Source organism: Triturus cristatus, chromosome 8 (assembly GCF_964204655.1).
Source record: "Triturus cristatus chromosome 8, aTriCri1.1, whole genome shotgun sequence".
Classification (NCBI taxonomy): domain Eukaryota; kingdom Metazoa; phylum Chordata; class Amphibia; order Caudata; family Salamandridae; genus Triturus; species Triturus cristatus.
In genome coordinates this window covers 1,178,022,610-1,178,045,858 of record NC_140591.1, presented here as the reverse complement: position 1 = coordinate 1,178,045,858, position 23,249 = coordinate 1,178,022,610, and the positions used below count along the sequence as shown (strand labels likewise).

Here is a 23,249-nt window from a genome sequence, read left to right as displayed (position 1 = left end):
GAAACACCCCTCACGGTTAATAAAACACACATCCACCGCCGGATGTGTAATACTTTTTATTTTACTCTCTGGAAAGGAGACAAACCTCACTTGAGAGTCACAGCGTGGTCCTGGCTGAGCCCAATGCTGTGTTACACCCACCAGTGCCTGCCGAGTGCCACACACCTCTGTGTTGTAGTCCACCATCTAGTGCGTATGCTATGACACTCTCTAGCCCATGTGCACTGTAACACCACCCCGTGAATATGTCATGCCACACTTGCCTTCGTACGGGTTATATTGCCCCATCTAACGAGCCTTCCTTGATGCCTATGTTATAACGCACAGCGCTATGCCATACATATTACAATCTGGGATCCATATCTTTGTCACAGTGCGCATGCAACGTTACACTCTCCCCAGCACATATTTTATATTACAACTTTAGAGACTAGTTAGGTTACACAACACTGCCCTGTGCATAATACACTCCAAGGCGCATATCGCATAGCACACGCTAGTGCCTGTGCTCTCTCGCGCTCTCCAATGAATCTGTCATTGCGCACAATGTATTGCATATTATATTTCACGCCCCGGTTCATCTTATATCACACTTTTGGTGCATAGTTTATACCATATACTATATCTAGTTTTCATTTTCAATCGTGCTCTCAGGACTATGTTCTATAGAACACTGTGTCCACCTACCCTTTTCACGGGCATTACATTTTGCGATGGGGGTGGAGGGTCAGGGGGTGTTTCTGCCAAGTGAGCCCGGAGTCACAGCCACAAACGTCCTCTTCTTCCTCAATAAAAGTGAGATTATGCTGCATACTTGTTCATATTTTAAGTAGTTCGCACAGACACACATTTTAAAAACAATAAAGTTCCTAACACCCACCTTCTCTGAACAGTTAGCTTGCTGCCCCATCCACCTCCTCCCTGTCCTGTTGTCTGAATCCATGGACTAGCCTCCTCTCTCCTGCCATGCGTGGTCTGATGTGCTGCCACTGCCCTCCATTTAGCATGATGTACCAGTCCACTCCTCCTGCCCTCCATTGCCCAATTCTGTGGCCCATCATTGACCTCCTGCTTAGCCTCTGTGCTTAGCTTGCTGCCCCTATTCTCCTCCCCCCTGCCCTCCGATGTCTTTGTGCATGCCCCTGCTCCATCCTTTTTGCCCACCATGTTCCATGGACCTGCCACTATCTAATCTGAGTGTTCTGTTGAGCTGCCACTCCCCTCCCACCTGCCTAGCATTGTCAGATGACTGTAACCTGTCCCTGCCACCTCCACCCTGCCTGTCCACATGCCATGCCCCTATCCCCTATCCTCTTCCTCCTGTCCTCCATGGTCCATTTTACTGCCATAGCCTTCTGCCCTCCCTGGTCTGTTGTGCTGCATTTGCTCCTCCTGCCTGCCCCGCATGGTCTGTTGTGAGGCCCCTTCCCCTGAACTCTCTTGTCTGTGCCCCAGGTCCTGACCCTCCCTTCTATCCTCCATGGTCCTTTGTGCATGCACCTGCACCCTCCTTCTTGCCCATCATAGCCATTGTGCTGCCACTAACCCTCCCGCTTGCCATGCATGGTTTTCTGTGCTGCCATGGCCCCTCCCACCTTCCCTGTGTGGTCAGCTAGCTGCCCCTGACCCCCTCCCACCTTCCCTCCATGGTCTGTGTGTATGCCATCATAGTCTCATTGTTGCTCTCCATGGTGTGTCTTGATTCTAGAGCCCATCCTGCCTGACCTCCATGGTCATCTTGCTGCTTCTGCCCTGCCCCTTTGCCCCCAGCCCTCTGTTTTCATGTGCAGACCCCTATTCCCTCCCTCCTGGCTTGTCTGTTCCATTGTAATGCCCCTGATCCGTCCCTCCTGCCCTTTATGGTCTGTTATGCTGCAGCTTTCTCTCCTGTCTGTCCATTATGGTCAGCTAGCTACCATTGCCTCTTTCCCCTCTGTTCTCTGTTGTCCATGTGCATGGTCCTGTCCCCTCCCTATTGCTTTCTATGGATTGTTGTGCTGCACTCCCGCCCCGCATGTCCTGTGTGGTGTATTGTGCTGCTGCAATCCCTGATGCCTGCCCTGTAGGGTCAGTTTGGTGCACCTCTCCATATCCCTCCTGTCCTCTGTTATCCGAGTCCATGTCCCTACCCCAATTCCTCCTGCCTACCATGATCCAATGTACCATACTTGCGAACATTTTGAACTTGGTAAGAGGGAGATTTTGAAAAAAACTGGGGTATTGATTTTCCCCTTTGAGTTACATTGAAAAAGAGGAGATTGTAGACAGGAGACAGATCAAATAAAGCCCATTTGAGCTTAAAAACATTGGACGTTTCCTGGCTGAAATGGGTCTGTTGGCATGTATGGTTGTACTACCACTGCCTCTTCCTTCTGCCCACAATGGTCTATTATATTGCCACAGCCTCTCTTGCCAGTCCTGTATTGTTGGTTTGTTGCACCTGTCCCCCTTTCCACTGCCCTCCATAGTCTGTTGTGCTGCCACTGCACTTCCTGCCTGCCCAGTGTGGTCAAATTGTTGCCTCTGCACTCTCCTATTGTTCTGCTCGATTTTCCCGGTCTTCTTGTGTTAACAAGTGATTGAATGTGACTTCAGTCTCTTACCATTCAAGCCTAAGGGTTAGAGTAGTGAATGGAGCCTATTTACTAGGCACTTCAACATGATTCTGTGCTCTTCCCCATAGATCAGGGCTTGCACACATAGCCTAGGGGATAGATTTGTTAGTATTAGGGATAACCTGTCCTGTAGTGAGGGTATTTCATGGAGCTGTGCTGAATTCAGGCCTGGTAGGCCTCAAACGGGAGAGACTCCATCTTTCTTTCTGCTCCGGCAGCTTGGGATTCTTCTAGGTCAAGAGTAATGTTTTAGTTATGAGGTGTTATTCGCTTGGAGAGAACTGGTTCAGGCCGGCCCTTATCGAAGGATTGTATTTTTCTTCATGCCGAAGACACTACATCAGGCCGGCCGGCTGGGAACGTGTCCTTGGTACGGGGAGGTACAAGAATTTGGTGGGCGGCAGGTTACGGGCCGGAATTTTCCATGAGGAAATGCACCTCTATATTAGTGAAAGTCTGAGGCAGTTACATGTTCAGTCCGTAGGCGGCATCTAGCCGTTAGCAGTAAAGCTACTACTTATTCCAGGGAAGACAAGACGCCATCTTGAAGGCGGAGAAGAACTGAGAGAAAGATGCTTTCCTAACAGAATAGCCAGAGAGGAGAGAGTAGCCGATAAGGAAGAGGTCCCAGTGACTCGGAGAAGGGTGATTCCAGGCGAGCCGAGGCACAGACGAGAAGGGAGCCTAGATGACCACTGAGTGCAGGCTACATACTACTAAGGTGATGTCGACCCTTTCTTATTAGAGTGTACAACTTAATCTTTCACTTTTCTTTGCAGGTTATGTGTCATATCGTAATGTTATGTGATTGTGTATGCAATGAGTAATAAAGTATCCAGTTTGTAGTGAACCAACATGTGCTGCGTGTTCTTGTATAAGAGGGTAGCCTATTCTTCTAGTCAGCTGTGGCTACATGAACAGATGTTAACCCTGATCAGGTAAGTGGTAACTGAATAAGGGAAAGAGGAGCCCCTCAAACCTGAGAACAGGCTATGCCCGAACTGGCAATCCTTGTGTGATCTGATGAATAGTGAGACTGATTCCCTTTTTGTATGTTATGATGATCATAGGATGAACTGTCGTATGAGACTGCCGTCTAGGTAGAGAGGTCTGGATTCGTAGGGGATCGCGAGACCGCCGATTGTGCTGATACTGTCGTATGGGCAGAGAGGTCTGGATTCGTAGGGGATCGCGAGGCCGCCGATTGTGCTGATACTGTCGTATGGGCAGAGAGGTCTGGGTTCGTATGGGACCGCGAGGCCGCCAATTGTGCTGATACTGTCGTATGGGCAGAGAGGTCTGGGTTCGTATGGGACCGCGAGGCCGCCACTTGTGATACTGCCGTATGGGCAGAGAGGTCTGGATTCGTAGGGGATCGCGAGGCCGCCGATTGTGCTGATACTGTCGTATGGGCAGAGAGGTCTGGGTTCGTATGGGACCGCGAGGCCGCCACTTGTGATACTGTCGTAGGGGCAGAGAGGTCTGGATTCGTAGGGGATCGCGAGGCCGCCGATTGTGCTGATACTGTCGTATGGGCAGAGAGGTCTGGGTTCGTATGGGACCGCGAGGCCGCCACTTGTGATACTGTCGTATGGGCAGAGAGGTCTGGGTTCGTATGGGACCGCGAGGCCGCCACTTGTGATACTGCCGTATGGGCAGAGAGGTCTGGATTCGTAGGGGATCGCGAGGCCGCCGATTGTGCTGATACTGTCGTATGGGCAGAGAGGTCTGGGTTCGTATGGGACCGCGAGGCCGCCACTTGTGATACTGTCGTATGGGCAGAGAGGTCTGGATTCGTAGGGGATCGCGAGGCCGCCGATTGTGCTGATACTGTCGTATGGGCAGAGAGGTCTGGGTTCGTATGGGACCGCGAGGCCGCCACTTGTGATACTGTCGTATGGGCAGAGAGGTCTGGGTTCGTATGGGACCGCGAGGCCGCCACTTGTGATACTGTCGTATGGGCAGAGAGGTCTGGATTCGTAGGGGATCGCGAGGCCGCTGATTGTGCTGATACTGTCGTATGGGCAGAGAGGTCTGGGTTCGTATGGGACCGCGAGGCCGCCACTTGTGATACTGTCGTATTGGCAGAAAGGTCTGGATCCGTATGGGATCGCGAGGCCGCCGATTGTGAGATCTTGGTATGCATAGTAGGAATCCCCTGTCCTTAGGTGATAGATATATGTGGTTGTAGGATTGTAAATAGGTTCTAGGGAGGGGGTAACGTTCTGGCTGGGTCAGTGAGGCTCTGATGAGCGGGTTCTATCTGATCCGAAAACCCAAGCAGAACACCTATCTGCCTTCAATTTTCAAAGTCCATGCCCCTGGCCTCTGCCTCTCAACACTATCCCAATGAACAACTAGATTGCTAACATTCTATATTTATTACAAAAGTGTGGAACGCCTGACGTCATCTTGATGTAATCAAAACTGTAATACCTAGAGCATTTCCTTTAGAAATTACATATATGAGAGGGTCTTATTTGCATTAAAATTATGGTTAGTGCTCTAAAAAACTAAAATGAGGACATATTTTCGAAGTTTTCAAATAGTGAGATTATTTGTAATCTTTATTTTTTTTATCCAGTTGACCACTTGATTAAATGTTGCACCTAGGGGAGAGGATGTGGTGTTACTTCCAGAGCTGCAGACTTTGCAACTGGGGAACCAGGTTGGAGTTTCTGCTTCAGCTCAACATTCTGGGATTCTGGTCAAATCACTTAATCTCCCCATGTCTACAACCAAAATGAATTTGATCTTGTGTGATATAACCAATGCTCATGTAAAGCACTCCAATACCTGACAAGTCTGCACTATATAAAACTGCAAATACACAAAAGTGTTTTGCACACTTCTGTCATTGGGCTACATGTGGGCTACATCTGGGTGATATTTGAGCTGCATGTGGGCTCTTTTGTCTCTGGTGGCCATCTTGGGAGATTCATTTGTTATGAAGTTTCCTAATTTCCTCATTTACTGCAGTTTCCTCAGTAGGAAATGCTTTCAGTTTTTTACTTTGATACCATCAAGAAGGTATTCAGATATGTCACACATTTGCCATAAATTCTGAATGTTAGCACTCTAGTTGCTCATTAGATCACTGTAGTAAAGCTACTGCTCACCACGGAAGTCTGCTGCTGGTATTAAAAGTGCATGTTTCAGTCTGCATATCAGAATTTTTTAATGAAATAGAAGAGGATTTGAGAAGTCACTCAAAATGTGCCCTAATTTTTCTTTCTGCAGCACTAATCATAATTTCAATGGCAAAATGAACCACCTCATTTTGTTCCTTTGTAAATTAAATGTTTTAGGAGTTACCACTTTATTCCAATCAAGATGGCTTCAGGTGTGCAATATGTTTGTCATAAGTAGGACTGTTAACGCTCTAGTTGTTCTTTACAACACTCTGGGAAGCTGCAGTGGAATCAACTGACAGTCTCTGCCCTTGTTGGATGTACATGTTTTACTGAGAATGTCAGACTTCATTCTCACATGACTGAGAAAGATAATGTGAATTTACAGAAAATATGCTCTCAGTTTGGCTCATAGATCACCTTCCAAACCTCTGTGGGAAAAGCATGAGAAAATAGTTCTCTCTCAAAACATGATTCATGATATCACAGCAGAAGGCTTTTTCACATGGTAAAATCACATTAGAACACACCACAATTCCTAAAATGAGTATGGTACCATCAACAAATGATTTATAATGTAACTAAAGTCTTAAAACCTTCTATTAACTGCAATGCTTTTTAATGAGGTGCTATCATGTATATTGGTCCCAAGATGGCTGCAAACACTTCTTGGATGAAGTGCTGACAGCCAATCTGATCTCACGATGAGATGTGTGGTTAGGCTCCGCCCAGATATATCTATCTTTGTAACTCTAATTTTCTCAGGAACTACGGACTGGATTTACACCATTTAAGCAAAAGGCACGAGTCTGAACTGAGGACTACCTCTTTGCCAAATTTGGTGTAATTCCGTTCAGCAGTTCAGGCTGTAGCTGCGTCAACAGGTCCTATGGGAAAATGCATGGGGAAAACGTGTTTTGGGACCCCCCTTTTTTCTCGGCCCCCACTGGACGAATCACCGTAAAATTTTCATTATAGGAGCGGACCGGAGCTGGCCAAAAGTTTGGAAAATTTCGCCAAGATTCGTCAATCGGCGCCAACGTTATTCCAAATAGAATGTTGCGGATTTCCTATGGAAAATAGGTCCTAACTATAACTACCTACTGGCGACTGCCAGTAGGTAATATATATATACACATATATACACACACACATATATATATATATATATATGTTCCCAACAGAAATGCCCATGCATTCGGACACGCACTCCTCCAGCTGGTGATTTAACAAAATCATTTTATTCAAAAGGAACAGGCATCCTTACTCCGATAGTTTTGTCCTGTTGCCTGACGCGTTTCAGAGCTAACGAGCTCTTTCTTCAGAGGCAGTTTGAAAAGGCACATTTTACTCTCCCACAGTTCCCTGCATTTCATTCAGTTTAATGAGCCTCCGGTGTGCTCTTCTTAGTGAAATAATTGTAATGCATGCCGGAACTTGTGGTCACATTTAAAGTTATTTACATCCTCCAGTGGATTCGTGCAATTTCAAAACCTTTACCAGGATACCAAAAGAAAACCCTCCAGTGGGCCTATATATATATACACACACATACATACACACACACACACACACACACACACATATATATATAAATTACCAATTGTTATAATGAAATGAGAAAGGCACTTGCCGCCTATATTCGTTAAGAACAAATATCATTTGCACTTGCACTTTGAAAAAATCCTAAATTTTATAGAAATGTTTGGATATCTTCGACCATAATTGACTATTAAGAATGTGTGCAAGGAAATGTATTCCTGCGGTATAAAAAATAGTTTTAATTATTGGGTCGCGGAAAAATATTTCTTCTCCCTTCTCTCCCTCTTCTTGTAAATACATAGAGAAGTAACACACTCTAATATGATTTCAGAGAAAATATGAAGGGAGGAGAGGGAAGTAGATATAATGTGCAATATAAAAACATGTTAAAGGAATAGGAACGAACATATTAAAAGATGGCGGCCAAAGTGCATTAAGCAGAGCCTGTGATTTTATATGTTGAGTCCCTCTTTGATGTCATTCACCAACTGATGTGTATTTTATTGAGGAAAAAAATGGTGCACAAACATCGTGAACAAGGCAGCGTGAGTCTGCCGAAACGCGTGGATGTTACACCTCGTTCATCAAAATAAAGACAGAGTGCCCAGTTTTAACTTTGGAGTGCTGGATGTTTATTTCGCAGAAGAAATACACCTATATTTGGATATTTGCAAGACGCGGCGAGAAATGTCTTTGAACCAGCACCACCGGCGGTTAGGAAGCACACCAGTACAAATCGCCACAACGAGAGAAGAAAGGAGACAGGCGTGCCCCCCCCGTAAGAGCTGCAATCGAAAAAACTCCTAGAAGCCGTTCGGAGTGAAGGAGCCACAAACTCGTAGCGGGAAACCGGAGGTCGGAGGATCACGGAAACCGCGGATGAGTAATTGTGGCCGAACTCTGGAATAAAGGGAGGGAACAGAGGCAGCTACGGAAGTCGGACTGGGGAAATAAAGAGCCTACACGAAAGCCCGAACCTTTGAATTCAGCCCCGGGGAGAGGAGAAAAGGATAACGCCCCAGCGGGTAAATAGGCACCGGCAATAAAAATGAGTGACGAGGAATGTGCAGCAAGGGAGCAAGAAGCACTAAAAATCTTTGAGGAAAATGCTCTACCGACACAAATTTCGAGGGGAGCAGCGGCACCAAAAGTGAGCAGTGATATAGCTAGACAATTACAGGAGTATGAAAAACTAAAGAAAAGGGAGATCTCACGTTGGTGGGAAGTGGCATCTCTGCGGCAGTATCTACAGGTGGGACGGGTGCCCCGTGGACTGCGTATAATGATCACCCCGACATATGAAAATCCTCAGGTAGAAATGCTCAGTGGATGGGCGGACAACAGTGCAGCTAGCTCAAACAATATGATTCGCATCTTAGTAAAATATGCGGAAAAAGAGCGCCTGGAAGTGGTTACCAAATTAAAGGAATTGTACGATATCTTGGAGAAAAATGATGATAAGGCCAAAGTGAGTAAGTTTAAAAGTGATTTAAAAAGCAGGCTGGAAAAATATTAAAAACGCATCAAAGATAGGAAAGCCACAAAATTCTTGAGAGATCGTATAGATTACGAATCAGTACGGATCTATACATTCGCCAGAAAATTCGATTTGGAGATGCGACAGAAGATCTATAGTGGCCAAGTAAACCACCAGGAGAATGTGCAAAGTGAAATCAGCTCAGACACTGGATCGGAACAAGAACCAGAGGAGCAGAGCAATAAAGGGGTGCGAGATGTGAGGTTAGCTGTAACTGAGGAATTCCGTTTTATGCTTCTGGAACAACAGACAGACCATCGCATGACGAGAGGACGCGGGAAAGGAAGAGGCCAAGGAAGAGGAAACAAAGAAGAGGAGGCGAGGGATATAGGAAGAGCACAAGATTGGCAAGCAAACAGATCGCTGCGTTCCAATACGAGGAAACAAAACAAGAAGTAATGGATAATACAACGGTGATTAATTTGAGCAATATGAAACTAACGGAAGATGAAGAATCGATTCTGAAATTAGGTATGTCCTTCTGCAGTAGTAATGAATATAATTACCCGAGTAACAGAATGGACCTATACCGTTTCATTAGGAAGCTCAAATTGTCGAAAATGCATTTGAACCAACGCAATATCAATCGAGCACCGCAAGAAAGAGCACTAGAACCCTCTAATGATGAAGCCTCCTTGAATATAAATGACATACCCACTTTGACAGATATAATCTCACTGGCTAGTGAAGATAACCCACCAGAAAATGAGGAACAATCAATGCTGTTTTTTGGAGGGATGAACCAAGAAGATCATACCCCATTTCGACCACCATCTAGATTTTTGCCCCAATCTATAAAAGACAACCTTGACATTTTTGGGGAAAATGTAACTAAGGATATGAAACAACTATATGTTGCGGCAAACCAGAAGAAAAAGAAAATGTGTCCAAAAAAAGCACTTTTCCACAAGACAGTGAATAAACTCCAGAAAGAAGACGGAGTACTGATTAAACCCTCGGATAAGGGAGGGAATATTGTTCTATGGGGTAGGGAACTGTATAAAAAAAGAGGCCCTCAATCAATTGAACAATAGTAACTGTTACATCCGGATAAATATGAAGGAATATGAAAGAATGAAAGAACTATTCTTCATAAGGCTGGATGTGTGGAAGGATAAAGGCTTATTGAGCTGGGATGAATACAAATTTATTAAAAGAGATAAACCAACGATCCCGGTGTTTTATATGCTCCCCAAGGTGCATAAGAGTCTCACCAGTCCACCAGGGAGACCAATTATTTCATCTTGTGGGAGCTTATTTGAGAACGCATCACGCTACATAGATTACTTTTTAAATCCGATTGTAAAATCATTGTCTTCATATATCAAAGACTCAACGGATTTTTTAAAGTGTATCTTTGACATACAATGGGATGCGGAGACCATGTTATTATTGACACTTGATATTGCAACACTGTACACCAGTATAAGACACATAGATGGTTTAAAGGCAACTGAATATTTCCTGAATAGAAGACCAATTCGACTCATGGAGCACAACAAAATGATTTTAGAATTAATGGAATGGTGTCTGACAAAGAATATTTTTTTGTTCAATGATGAACTCTTTCAGCAGGAACAAGGGACTGCGATGGGCACCTGTTTCAACCCAGTTATGCGAATTTACATCTTGGCTGGTGGGAGGAACAGGTACTCAGAGGCAGTCCATTGGAGCACTGGTAAGAACACATATTACTGTGGGTTAGATTTATCGATGATGTCTTCGTGCTGTGGCAGGGCACGGAGACAGATATAGAATTATTCATCAAAGACCTGAACCGGAACTCAATTAATCTAGAGTTTGTAGGTCACCACAGTAAAGTCACTATAGACTTTCTGGACATCCGGGTCAAACCGATGGGAGGGAAGTTGGAGACCTCAGTGTTCCGTAAGGCTACCGCCGGAAATACAGTGCTCCATGCGGAAGTGCTCATCCATCTGCATTAATTAGAAGCATCCCCTTTGGGGAGTTCTTTAGAGCAAGGAGAGCATGCAGCAATCAGGCTGAGTATGATAAAATTGAGAATGAGATGACCTGTAGGTTCATCCAAAGAGGATATTCCCCGGCTGTAATAAAGGGGGCCTCATCTAAGGCAAGGAACCTAGACAGACAGAAAATCCTGTTTGAACCATCAAGAACAAAACAGAGGAAAATACGGAGAGAGGAGAATAAAAACCATATTAACTCTAGATTCATACCAACGTTCGATGAAAAGCATAAAGAAATAAGATCTATTTTAAATAAACATTGGCATCTAGTGCGAAATGATCCCGTGTTAGGCCCCAAAATGAAGAAACACCCTGACATCACCTATAAGAGATCAAAATCACTGAAAGATTTGGTTGTAAGGAGCGGATATCAGGAAGTGAAAGGGCGAGCTCCTACCTGGTTGCATCAGAAACCAGGTTTTAGAAAATGCCCAAAATGCAAAGCGTGCCAGTATGGCGTAAATTGCACTGATTTTAAAACTTTTTTTAATAAAACCATTGTTATTAAGAGTTTTTTGACCTGTAAATTTAGCTACGTTGTTTACTTGTTATGATGCCCCTGTCCGAAAGTATATATAGGGAGTACAACCCTTCCTGTATACAAACTAATTTTACAGCACAGGAAGGCAATCGTAAACCAAGACAGAACATATCCTATAGCACGACACTTTGAGACCCACCATCAAAGTAACCCGGTATTCTTACAATATTCCTGCATAGCGGAAGTCCCAAGGAAAAAGAGGGGAGGGGACAGGGAAAAGGAATTAAGGAGATTGGAAACATATTTCATCCTAGAATTTAATTGTAAAGAACCACAAGGGCTAAATGTGGATGAGGATCTCTACACGTGTCTGTCTTGAAACACTCTTTCTTGAAAGAAATAGAGAATAGGAAACTGCACACATGGTAAACCATTGATGATATGTTGTTTTTTCTTTTCTTGCCCTTCTTGTTTTTATTGGTGAAAAGTTGTCAACATAGAGGTGAATTCAACATGAACAACCGCTCTGCGGAAAAAATATCAAATATGGTCTTAATATTTGTAAATATATATGTATGTGTGGTAACAATCCCTACTTTGTTTTATTTAATTGTGCCGGTTTGAAGGAAGTAAATAGGTATTTTATTTGATAAATGCCTAAGTTTACATAAGCACTTGCACTTTAAATATGTCATGACAATCATCATTAGGAAAAACTGTTTTGATTGTCTAATCTTTCTACAGAATGTATAAAAAAATGGCCTTGGTTTTGTTTCAATAGAAGAAAACCACAGTATGCTATATATACTAATTATTTGTACATAGTAGAATGAGGATTTCTTGCGTGATTTGCACAACAGGCACTAGCACTTTAAATTACCAATTTTTATAATGAAATGAGAAAGGCACTTGCCGCCTATATTCGTTAAGAACAAATATCATTTGCACTTGCACTTTGAAAAAATCCTAAATTTTATAGAAATGTTTGGATATCTTCGACCATAATTGACTATTAAGAATGTGTGCAAGGAAATGTATTCCTGCGGTATAAAAAATAGTTTTAATTATTGGGTCGCGGAAAAATATTTCTTCTCCCTTCTCTCCCTCTTCTTGTAAATACATAAAGAAGTAACACACTCTAATATGATTTCAGAGAAAATATGAAGGGAGGAGAGGGAAGTAGACATAATGTGCAATATAAAAACATGTTAAAGGAATAGGAACGAACATGTTAAAAGATGGCGGCCAAAATGCATTAAGCAGAGCCTGTGATTTTATATGTTGAGTCCCTCTTTGATGTCATTCACCAATTGATGTGTATTTTATTGAGGAAAAAAATGGTGCACAAACATCGTGAACAAGGCAGCGCGAGTCTGCCGAAACGTGTTGATGTTACACCTCGTTCATCAAAATAAAGACCGAGTGCCCAGTTTTAACTTTGGAGTGCTGGATGTTTATTTCGCAGAAGAAATACACCTATATATATATATATATAAATTCAATGAAAAAACCATAGGTTTCACACGTTATAGTTAGCTGGACATTTTACTGATAAAAAACCAATGAAATTCCCCCGTTCTAGTTAGTGCAGGCAACTATAACTCACGTGACCGCAATCCTCTGCTGATGCTAATACTGTATTTAGACACTTATTTGCCCATGTCTTCTTCCATTAAATTTTAGCTATACATATATTACAAATATTTTTTTTTCATAAAGACACATATGTCATCAGCAGAGGATTGCAATCACGTGAGTTATAGTTGCCTGCACTAACTAGAACGGGGGAATTTCATTGGTTTTTTATCAGTAAAATGTCCAGCTAACTATAACATGTGTGAATCCTATGGTTTTTTCATTGAATTTGCAAGGTTTTTTAAATGCTAATTCCTAACTATAACGTGCGTGAAACCTATGGTTTTTTCAGTGAATTTGTACGGTTTTTTAAATGCTAAGTTATGTTTTTATTTTTTTCAGGTTTTTCAAACAAAACAATTTTTTTTTTTAAATCGCGAGGTGCGCGCACGGTGCGCTTTGCGCACCAAGTTCACACGGTTTGCAGTTCGTGCCGTGCGCGCAGGGTCGCGCACCTCGCGATTTTAAAAAAAAAAATTGTTTTTTGTCGCCCTTGGGGGTCCTTCTATGACCCCCTGGCCAAGGCTAGGGGGTCAGGAACTGTCCACTCTGCCCCCTTTTCACGTTCTCCACCTTTGTTTTTCACCCCCTCAGACTGCGAGAGACAAAATGGCGGCCGACACTTCCTGGTTTCGACCGATTCGAATGTTTACCGACATCTAACAACCAATCAGAATTGCGCTCGCGCACGGCAGGGTGCGTGCACTGTGCGCGCACGGTGCGCGCGTATAGATATGGATATGCTTTTAAATGCTATTTTCTCAGGAAATACTGAACAGATTTACACCAGACCTGCAAAAGGCACTTCCTTGACCTTATGGCTACCTCTCTGCCAAATTTCAAGTAATTCTGTTCAGCCGTTCGGGCTGTAGCTGTGTCTAAAGGTCCTATGGAAAAATGCATGGGGAAAACGCGTTTTGGGACCCCCCTTTTTTCTCAGCCCCTACTTGACGAATCACCCCGAGACTTTCAGGGTAGGAGCTGAACGGAGCGCCCCATTAGTTTTGAAAATTTCGCGAGGATTCGTCAACCGGCACCAAAGTTATTCAAAATAGAATTTTGAGATTTCCTATGGAAACTAGGTTGTAACTATAACTATCTACTGGCGACAGCCAGTAGATAATATATACACACATATATATACACACACACACACACATATATATACATATACACACACACACATATATATACATATACACATACACACACACATATATATATACATATACACATACACACACACATATATACATATACACATACACACATATATATACATATACACATACACACACACACATATATATACATATACACATACACACACATATATATACATATACACACACACATATATATACATATACACACACACATATATATACATATACACACACACACATATATATACATATACACACACACATATATATACATATACACACACACATATATATACATATACACACACACATATATATACATATACACACACACATATATATATACATATACACACACACACATATATATACATATACACACACATATATATATACACACACAACTATGCGCCTCGTTCTAGACTGAATGTTCTGCAGTGTTCAAATATAAATGAGTAAACAGAGTTACATTTGATTAAAAGGGATGTGAAAAAGGTTTTAATGCTCAGGATCTTCTCATTCACGGAGTTACACCCAAGACTTTCAACCTTTGCTCTCACTAGAGTTAAATTTTTACATGTGTAGACATTTATTATGTGTTTTTTTGTCTGTCAGCTAAATCATCCCAAAGATGCATATATGCCTAGTAAGATGAGGTTATGTTAAGAGTATTTTTAAACAGCAATATCACCAAGGAGGATATCCTGGAACTGAGAAGGTGGGAAACTAGCCTCATCTGGGATAGGCAGGAGGGACTAATCGAAGAGCGATGTGGGGAAAAAGCTCAACTGCCAATCTCATTCTGCGTAAGCGAGGGATGTGTGCAAGAAGGATTTCGGAAGAGGAGAGATGTCTGGGTGGTTCATGAAAGGAGATACAGCTATTGGAAGTATGCTGGGTCAGTGCTGTGTAGAGCCTTGACGGTGTGAGAGAGAAGTCTGAACTGTGCGCATTTGCGTATAGGGAGCCAGGACAGCTCCTTGAAGTGTTATGCGATTGCGGTGTGGGAAGTTGAGAGCGATTCTGGCTGCCAAGTCCTGAATGGTTTGTAGGCATCTGATAAGTTGTTTGCGGATCCTGGCGTAGAGGGTTTTCATGTAGTCCAACTTGGTAGTGGCAAGGGGCTGTGCAACAGTTTTGAGGGTACTGTTCGGGAGCCAGTTGAAGATTTCCTTCAGCATCTTCACATTGTGGAAGCAGGAGGCTGTGACGAATTTGACTTGGGCTGTCATGTCGAGCTTACTGTTGATTTCGGGGTTCCTGGTATGGGGGCTGTGGGTCCTAGTTCAATCAGTCATCAGGTAAAATTTGCCCGGGAGTCATTATTTCCGAGGACCACAACTTCTATCTTGTTGGTGTTCAATTCGACACAGTTGGTCTTCATCCAATCTGCAACTTCGGTCATGCAGGTGATTAACTTGTTTCGGGTGTTGGGAGTCTGGTCTGATAAGAAGAGTAAGAGCTGAGTGTTGTCAGCATAGGAGAGGGCGCCATTGTTGTGGATGTGGAGGATGCTTACATGAGGGATCATATATACATTAAAGATGGTTGGGGTAAGGGATGTTCTTTGTGGTACTCTGCGGATGAGGTGGAAGGCATCTGAGGTGTAAGGGGCAGGAAACGACCTTTGCCACAACTCCGGAACAACAAGTTCCCGAATCACGCAAGCCGAACAACGACTTGCCCAAACAACGACTCAGCCTTAACCACGCATGTGCGTGGTTAAGGCTGATTCGGTGTAGTGTTCGAGCAGGGCGGAGTTCGGAGGAGCGTCGCACAGGAACAGATACGAGGGGTTTGTGGTTAGTTTTATATAGTGTGGGGTTAGTTTTCAGGGGGTGGGGGTGTTGGGGTTAGTTTTTAGGGCTGCAGGGTTTGGGGTTAGTTTTAAGGGGGTGAGGGGTTTGGGGTTAGTTTTTAGGGGGCTTGGGGTTAGTATTCAGGGGTTAGTTTTTAGGGGGTATGGGTGATCGTATTTATTTAGTTTAGGGTTGGGGAATTAGTTTTTATGGGTTTGAATTAGTTTTTAGGGATGGGAGTTTGGGGTTCGTTTTTAGGGGGTATGGGCGATCGTGTTTGTTTATAGGGTGGGGGGGTTCGTTTTTATTGGGTTGAGTTCGGTTTTAGGGGGTGTGGGTGATGAGGTTTATTTTTAGGGTGGGGGAATTAGTTTTTAGGGGTTTGGGGGATTGGGGTAGAAGTTGATAAGCATTTTTTTAACACACATTCCTTTAACACAAAAAATCGTGGTAAAGGAATGTGTGGTAAAAAAAATCGTGGTTTAGACCAGGTTGTGGTAGCGCCCTCATTGTTAGGGAAGTCATTGTGGTGGAACTCGTTATTACAACATACAACCGTAGGGGGAAGGCTGATTGCCTGTGTCCTGCCAGTCAGAAAAGACGGTCCATGGATTCCAGCCTTTTGCAGGTGTCGGATGAGGATGGGATATAATGCTGAATGCAGTGGAGAAGTCCAGGAGGATGAGGGCAACCGTGTCTTCTCTGTCCAGGATCCATATACAGATGTTACCTGTGGTGGCAATGAGGACGGTTTCAAGTGCTGTGGTTGGGTCTGAAGCTGAACTGTGTAATGTTGAGGAGTTGGTTGTGGCTAAGACGGCAGGCAAGGTCTTTGTTGTTAAGTACATTTTGAAAAACAGGTGTTCCATTTGCTGGGGGAGCTGTCTATGGAAGAGGTGCAGCTGATGGCGTCTTTGATGGTAATTTCACCTCTGGACGTGTTGTCCTTCATGGTGATCTTGTAGCTGGGATGGATGGACGTGGCAACGTTTGGTGCAGATAAGGGGTTCAGCCAGATCTCCATGGGAAACAGCAGGTCCAGTGTGTGATAGTGCAGCAGGCCATGCATGTGAGAGTGGAGTGTTGAGTGACAGGTGGCTGGTGACTGTGAGTAAAGGAGTGTCGTCCGAGTAAGCAGTTCTGACAGCGGGAGTGGACCATTCCAAGCAGGAGTTGTGAGCAGTGAGTTTGGATGAGAGGCAAGCTCTCAATTGATGATCAAATTACTAAGGTAGCCTCACTCTATTTTGGTGTCATCGCTACGGAAAATTCTCTGGCTTCTTCCAGTTTCAGCTCAAAGGATGGTTGTACAGGCTCGAATATGGTAACATTCTCTAGCTGGGGCGTTGAAGGCTGCACTTAAGTGCCTACAGATAGTTCAGAATACAGCTACATTTTTCATCTTCCTAAACACTCTCCAGCCTCTAATCTTTTTCATGACCTTCACTGGCTTCCGATTAGCAAGTGAGTTCAATTTAAAGTACTATGTTACGTGTTTAAAGCTCTGACGAATTCTGGTCCACTCTATCTCAGGTCACTGGTGGCCAATCCACTCTAGTAATCTGATTCTTACAATGGTCCCCAGGGTTGTCAAGGCTCGACAAGGTGGTCAGTCCTTCTCCTACCTGAGCCCTAAACTGTGGAACACTTTGCCCACCTCATTGAGATCGTGTACATATCTTGGTATGTTCAGGAAGGACTTGAAGGTGTGGCTTTTCTAATTCTTTCTTATTTTTTGTTCTCTCTGTTTACTTAGTTCTAGAAAACCCTTTAAGATAGCCATGCGTTTTACAAATCGGTATAATAATTGCTGCAGAAACTACACCAAGAGCAACATGGCAAAAACCAAGACGATCACTTTTGCCGCTCAGTACACAAAAGGAGTGACTGGCAAACTAACAATGAAAAAATAGAAAAGCTCCCAGCATACACGTACCTTGGTGTGTCGTTCCACAAAAGAGGCCAAACCTCGCTCCACAAGCAAGATCTCGAAAGCGCAACCCAATCCCTTAACACTGAATTCCTGCACCGACTGAAGAATCTCACATGGCCAGATGTTACTATGCTTTGCAAGGTTATTAAATGGAAATTAATTCCTTCGCTGCTACATGGTATGATTATTTTCAGAATCAATCTAGGCAAATTTCTTGACAAAGTCCAATGCAACAAGTACAGTCTTGTTTTTCGGCTCCCAGATGCTACTACCCAAGCCCAGCTTTACATGTGGGAAAATGGTGGGAGCAGTGTGCAATTTACTGAAGTAGAAGTTAATGTTGAAACCTGATGGGCAGTAATAAACATAAGGTTCTGAAGATGTAATACAAAGTGTTAGTCACGTCAAATTACGTCTTTAAGTAAAACAGAGGAGGGCCAAATGTAGGGTTTGTTTGCAGTATTTTAAATAATTTTGTTTGAGATAATGGAGGGTGCACCAAGAACAAGTCACACTCTGTTAGATAAATCCTTTAAGATTTATTTTATTCTCTTTAGTAGCATAAAAGGTAGGACATCAGCAAATGCGTTTCGTTCCTATCAAAAGAACTTCATCAGGGCTAAAAATTTGAGGTGAAATACTCCGAAGCATCAAAATTTAGTGTTGATAATTATAAAAAAACGAAGGAGCCCCACAATAGGGGTTATAAAGTAGTAACCTCCAGCAGCGGTAATCTGAGCACTCTCCTTCAGAACGGCAAGTGCTCCCGGCGATCGTGTAAACAAAAATGATACTCATTTATGTCACTTGTGCTAGGCATTATAAGTTTACAGACTATGGTTTACAGATATTCAACTTTCCAAAATTCACAAGAGTTATGATCAGACAGTCATACGTCCACACCACTTCACAGGTCTCCATGTGGACAATTTGTATTTTTTTTTCCCTTTACCAAAACATTCTAGTCTAATGCTGCCTCCATTTAAAGACAACTGTCTTTTGTTGAAGAAAGTTCTTTATCTGCGCCATCCTGTTTTGGAGACCTTTTGAGGTATGATCAAAATGCATAATATAATCTACATACAGGAGTGAAAAACATATTGTCAAAATCTCAGTAGCAAGGTGAATTGCAGGAGTCTCTAAAACATGTCAATCTCAACAAGAAACAGTATGAAAAAGAGTCGAGGCTCAGGGACTTCCATAATGTACTCCCTCTGCAGCTTTCTTATCACAATATGTTGTTTAACAGTTAAGGTTTGGTGGGTGTTGAGTGCAATACTTAAATCTGCTTATGCAGAGTAAAGAAACTGCAGACATAAGTGGTTGAAAAAGAAGTTCCCCAGTCACCGCGTCAATAGGAAACCTGAACTTTCAGACAGGTGACTTGGACCACATGCAGCAAAGGAAGAATCAGCGCCTACTGGACCAGAAGAGGAAGGAGGCAACACTGACTGTTAAAGGTTTTGCGGCTCACCTTTTGCAGCAGGTGTTCATTACTTGGTTTGTGATCGATTTTGAAAGAGATTCAAAGGGATCACTCTTTCCCATTTATGCAGAACATTCCCCAACAATATTGGCTGGAGATCATGATTATTTCCATAGCTTTGTAGAGCATGAAAAGCTTGTTGATGCTGCTAGGCAAGGACTTGTGATCCACATGGAAACCACACATTCTTCTTCCGGTCTGAATTTGCCATCTTACAACTGCGCATAGGTGTCAGTTTTGCCAACTCATTGACCTCTTCAAGTAGTGTGGGTTGATAGTTTATTAGCAAGTGCATGCCTGTTTAAAAATGATCAACTCAGGGTGTACTTGCCTTTGTCCAACACTGGCTCAGGTGCAGCTCAATCTACTGGAACTAAATGCAGTAGCTGAGGGTAACCTATGTCCTGATGTAAAATCCACTCATGCCTTCTTTGCTACGGCTTACATGGTGGCTCAGAGAAACTTGGCTAGGCATTTGGAAAGGAGAACAAGCCTGCCACTACAGGAATGGGTTAAAATGTATTATAAGAAAGGATAAAAAAAGAGATTTGTGGGAACCCAGGAGGTAAGTCTAACTAAGGACCAGTAGTATAGTAGTTCGAGAAGATGCATAATTTGTTGGTTAGTCATTCCAAGCCAAGATCCCACAGACATTAAGGATTTTTAGTATAAATCATTTACAAGGAAAGTGGTGGGCAGCACAGGGGGAAAAGTAGATTTCTAACAGTGTTCAGGACAACTAATTAGTTGCCACAGCATAACGTAATATCACTGGGGTAGCGTTCAGAGGAAGAGGAGGGAGACTTTGGCAGTTGGGGAATTGGTTGGCCACCGCATAGAAGGGTAAGAATGTGGGGTGTTAACTAGGGCAAACAAATGGGTGCACTACACGAGAGACAAATATTTATATTGATTTATGCTATGAGCTGTTCAATACAACATTTATCACTTAATGTCAAAGGACTGAACTGGAGGGTGAAGCAATCCAAGGTGTAAGTCGAATTGACTTCTCACCAAACTGCACCCAAAGATCGAGCCAATCTTGATAGACTGCATGGAAATCTTACTACAGAAATTCTCAAAGAACAATCAAATGCGTGCTCATAACCTTAGTGGAGTTTAAATTGCATCCCAAAGTTGCAATTTTTTTTCTTAGAAATAAAGTTCTCTTTAATTGAAATGGAGTGAGCCAGCCACCAAGACGGGATACGGTCCGAATTATTGGGATACCAAAAAATTCAGAAACCACTTTGAACCAGCCTTCCCATGTACCCATCTCACTTTGGGGTGCAGATGTTAAGATTATTGCTAGCATTTTGGTCAATTATCTGTCCAGTATAATTGCTACTTAGTCTCGTCCGGGCAAGATTACTATGTTCTAGAAAGGGACACTGCTACATACATACACTTTGTAATTGCTTTCATTGCCTTTGAAACTCGTTGCGCCGAGAACGACTTTTCATAAGGTGGAGCGATCCTTTTTGTGGTGCTGGCTAGAAGAAGAGATTTTGGTATAATTTAGATGTGGATTAAAGCCCATTATTGCATATCAAGTGCAACAATTTTGGTAACTTGGCTGCCAATCAGTCCTTGTTCATATCACAAGGGTAGAAGGCAACGGTTACCCATTTCCCCTCGACTGTAAGCCCTACAGATAAAGTTGATGTTGGAGTGTTCTGTCAGTCTCCTCGGATTCCCACAGTTAACTGCGTGAACGCTGCACCTCTTTGTTTGCTAATGATGCATTAGTCAACACCTCAGACATGGATAAGAGACAGCTATAGTACAAGGCATTTAAAGCACATTTGACCAATTTTATTGGAAGGGCACTAAGGTCACAGATTGATGCTACACATGCACTTATCTTATATATGGCATTTCAGTATGTTTAGCAGTTGTTCCATCAAATCATTTCCACAGATACAATTAAGTCCACAGCAGCAGAATCTCTATGGTTATCTTCAGATAAACGATTAATTTATACATCCAAGAGATTGTTATGGTCTGACATAGCAAACTGGCTGTTTGAGGTTCTTTATGGTCGCCACTCCACTTTAGTTAACATTTGTTTATGGTATGGTCATTCAGAACAAAGACAATGGAATGCCCAACTGGGAGAGAAAATGTGCAAATTGGTTATAGATATGAATCTTAAGATACACATTAAAAAGTTTAAGTTACATTACTGTCAACTTTGTTCGACTTCTACAAACCTCTAGCAAGAATAGTGACGTGGCAAGAGACACATTTGGTGCAAGCCAGCCAAAGATTAGAGAACACCAGCGTTAGGAGTCTTTGTTTGCATTTTGCCCAGCGCTGCATCCCCTCTGGAACCCTATTGTTACTAAGTCAAGAGCTTCTACTGACTTCCTAATTTATTTTGACCCAGTATGTATAATGTTGGGGCACTTATACACAATTAAGGAAGCAATAGCCATGGGATTGGTTGTGGGGTTGCTAGTGCCCGGTACTGGAAAGATAAGCACCATCCCTCTGGACCAGCCTGTATCTAAGAAATGCTGAAAACAGATCACTTTGAGATTTAATTTACAAAGACTGAAATACAACTGAACCAACAATTCCACAGCATGCTGCGCAGGTTTTAAGTTGATGATTTTAGAGAGTTTGGGATAAACGGGAATTTATCTTCATGAGTTAGAATTGTCAAAAGTATTGCAAATAATAAAGTGATGATTTGTAGACCATTATTTGAAGACTGTAGATAAAAGATATAAAATTAGAAAGTACAAAACGTATGCATTATTGAAATTAGAGCAAAAATGTATGATCCTGGTCAGTCAAGTTTTCTAAAAGACCAATAACATTTTTAGAGGCAGTCATATTTAATTCAAAAGGTTGTATATTAACGTGGTTTCCACAAAACAATTATAAAGAGTAAATGAGTAATTGAGTAAACTTTCCAGTAGAAGAGGGTCAGTTCAGACAATCTTACCGTACTACCACCGCCTGTAGATCTTCGAACTCTGGTACTACTGCCACTTCTAGGGCTGCCCAAAGGGCTTAGAGCAAGGTTCGAAAGAAGCTGGGTAGGTGGACTGCGGGTTGCTCCATGGTGATTCCCAGAAATATTATCCAGTCCACCTACTGAAGTAACATGTTTTTTGCTTGTCCCCGTGGTGGAGCCAAAGTCACTACATTCCCCAAGGCCAATCCTCTCCCCATTTTTCGTCCTTTTTAGATAGCTCTTGAGAAGCGTCTGGGTGGAGGTGTCACTTAACCAGCACAGGAAGACTTCGTCGACCTTCATCTTCAGCACAGGCTGGAGAACTTTTCCGGAAGGCATCATTCCCTGAACGTTCGCCTCAGAAACAAGAAAACAAACATAGAGCACTTGTCCCTCCGATGAAAATCCTTCACTTTAACCAGTGTACCTAAAATGATACGCCGCCGCTCACTGTAGCCCTTCCAAGTGGAGCGTTCATACATGTCAAACCTCCAGAATCAGGAGAAAAAATCCAGACCGTGGGCCTTACCTCCCGCCAGAATATTCAAACTCAATTTGCTTTCAACTCTAATCCAACAAACTTTAACTAGTGAACGCAAGGCCCGGTAACAAAGCTAGTTGTATATAATTTGGAACGCTATAGTCAGTACTAAAGAGTACGGGGAGTTCTGAAGCCGTAGTTAACCACACATCCTACTATTGGTTAGAATAAAATAGCCCGCCCCGAAAGAAACATCCGGTTGCTCCGGAAGCGATAGCCCAGCTATTCGTGAACCGGATTTTCAGCCAGCAAGAGAGCATTCTTTGCTCTCATATCTGTAGTTCAGACGCAGCGTGGGCAAAGTTAAACTGACCCTGGGCAGATCCCGACTGTAATCTGTCAGAAAGGATCTTCTACTATTCGAGATAGACAACAGACGCAGCTCAACAGGAGCCGAGCCTGCGAGCGGGTCATTAGAGACTAGTTGCCA

The 23,249-nt window shown here is 43.0% G+C and overlaps 1 protein-coding gene across 1 annotated transcript in view; it reads right to left on the bottom strand.

Moving 5' to 3' along the window:
- Window positions 1-22,992, bottom strand: part of LOC146805565 (serine/threonine-protein phosphatase 2A regulatory subunit B'' subunit beta-like) — a 369,793-nt gene extending 346,801 nt beyond the window's left edge. Inside the window, exon 1 of the mRNA XM_085622841.1 lies at window positions 22,267-22,992. Within this exon, the coding sequence (XP_085478967.1) occupies window positions 22,267-22,620 (354 nt within the window). The 5' untranslated portion in view covers window positions 22,621-22,992. The remainder of the gene's footprint in view (window positions 1-22,266) is intronic.
- Between the last annotated feature and the right edge of the window lie 257 nt (window positions 22,993-23,249).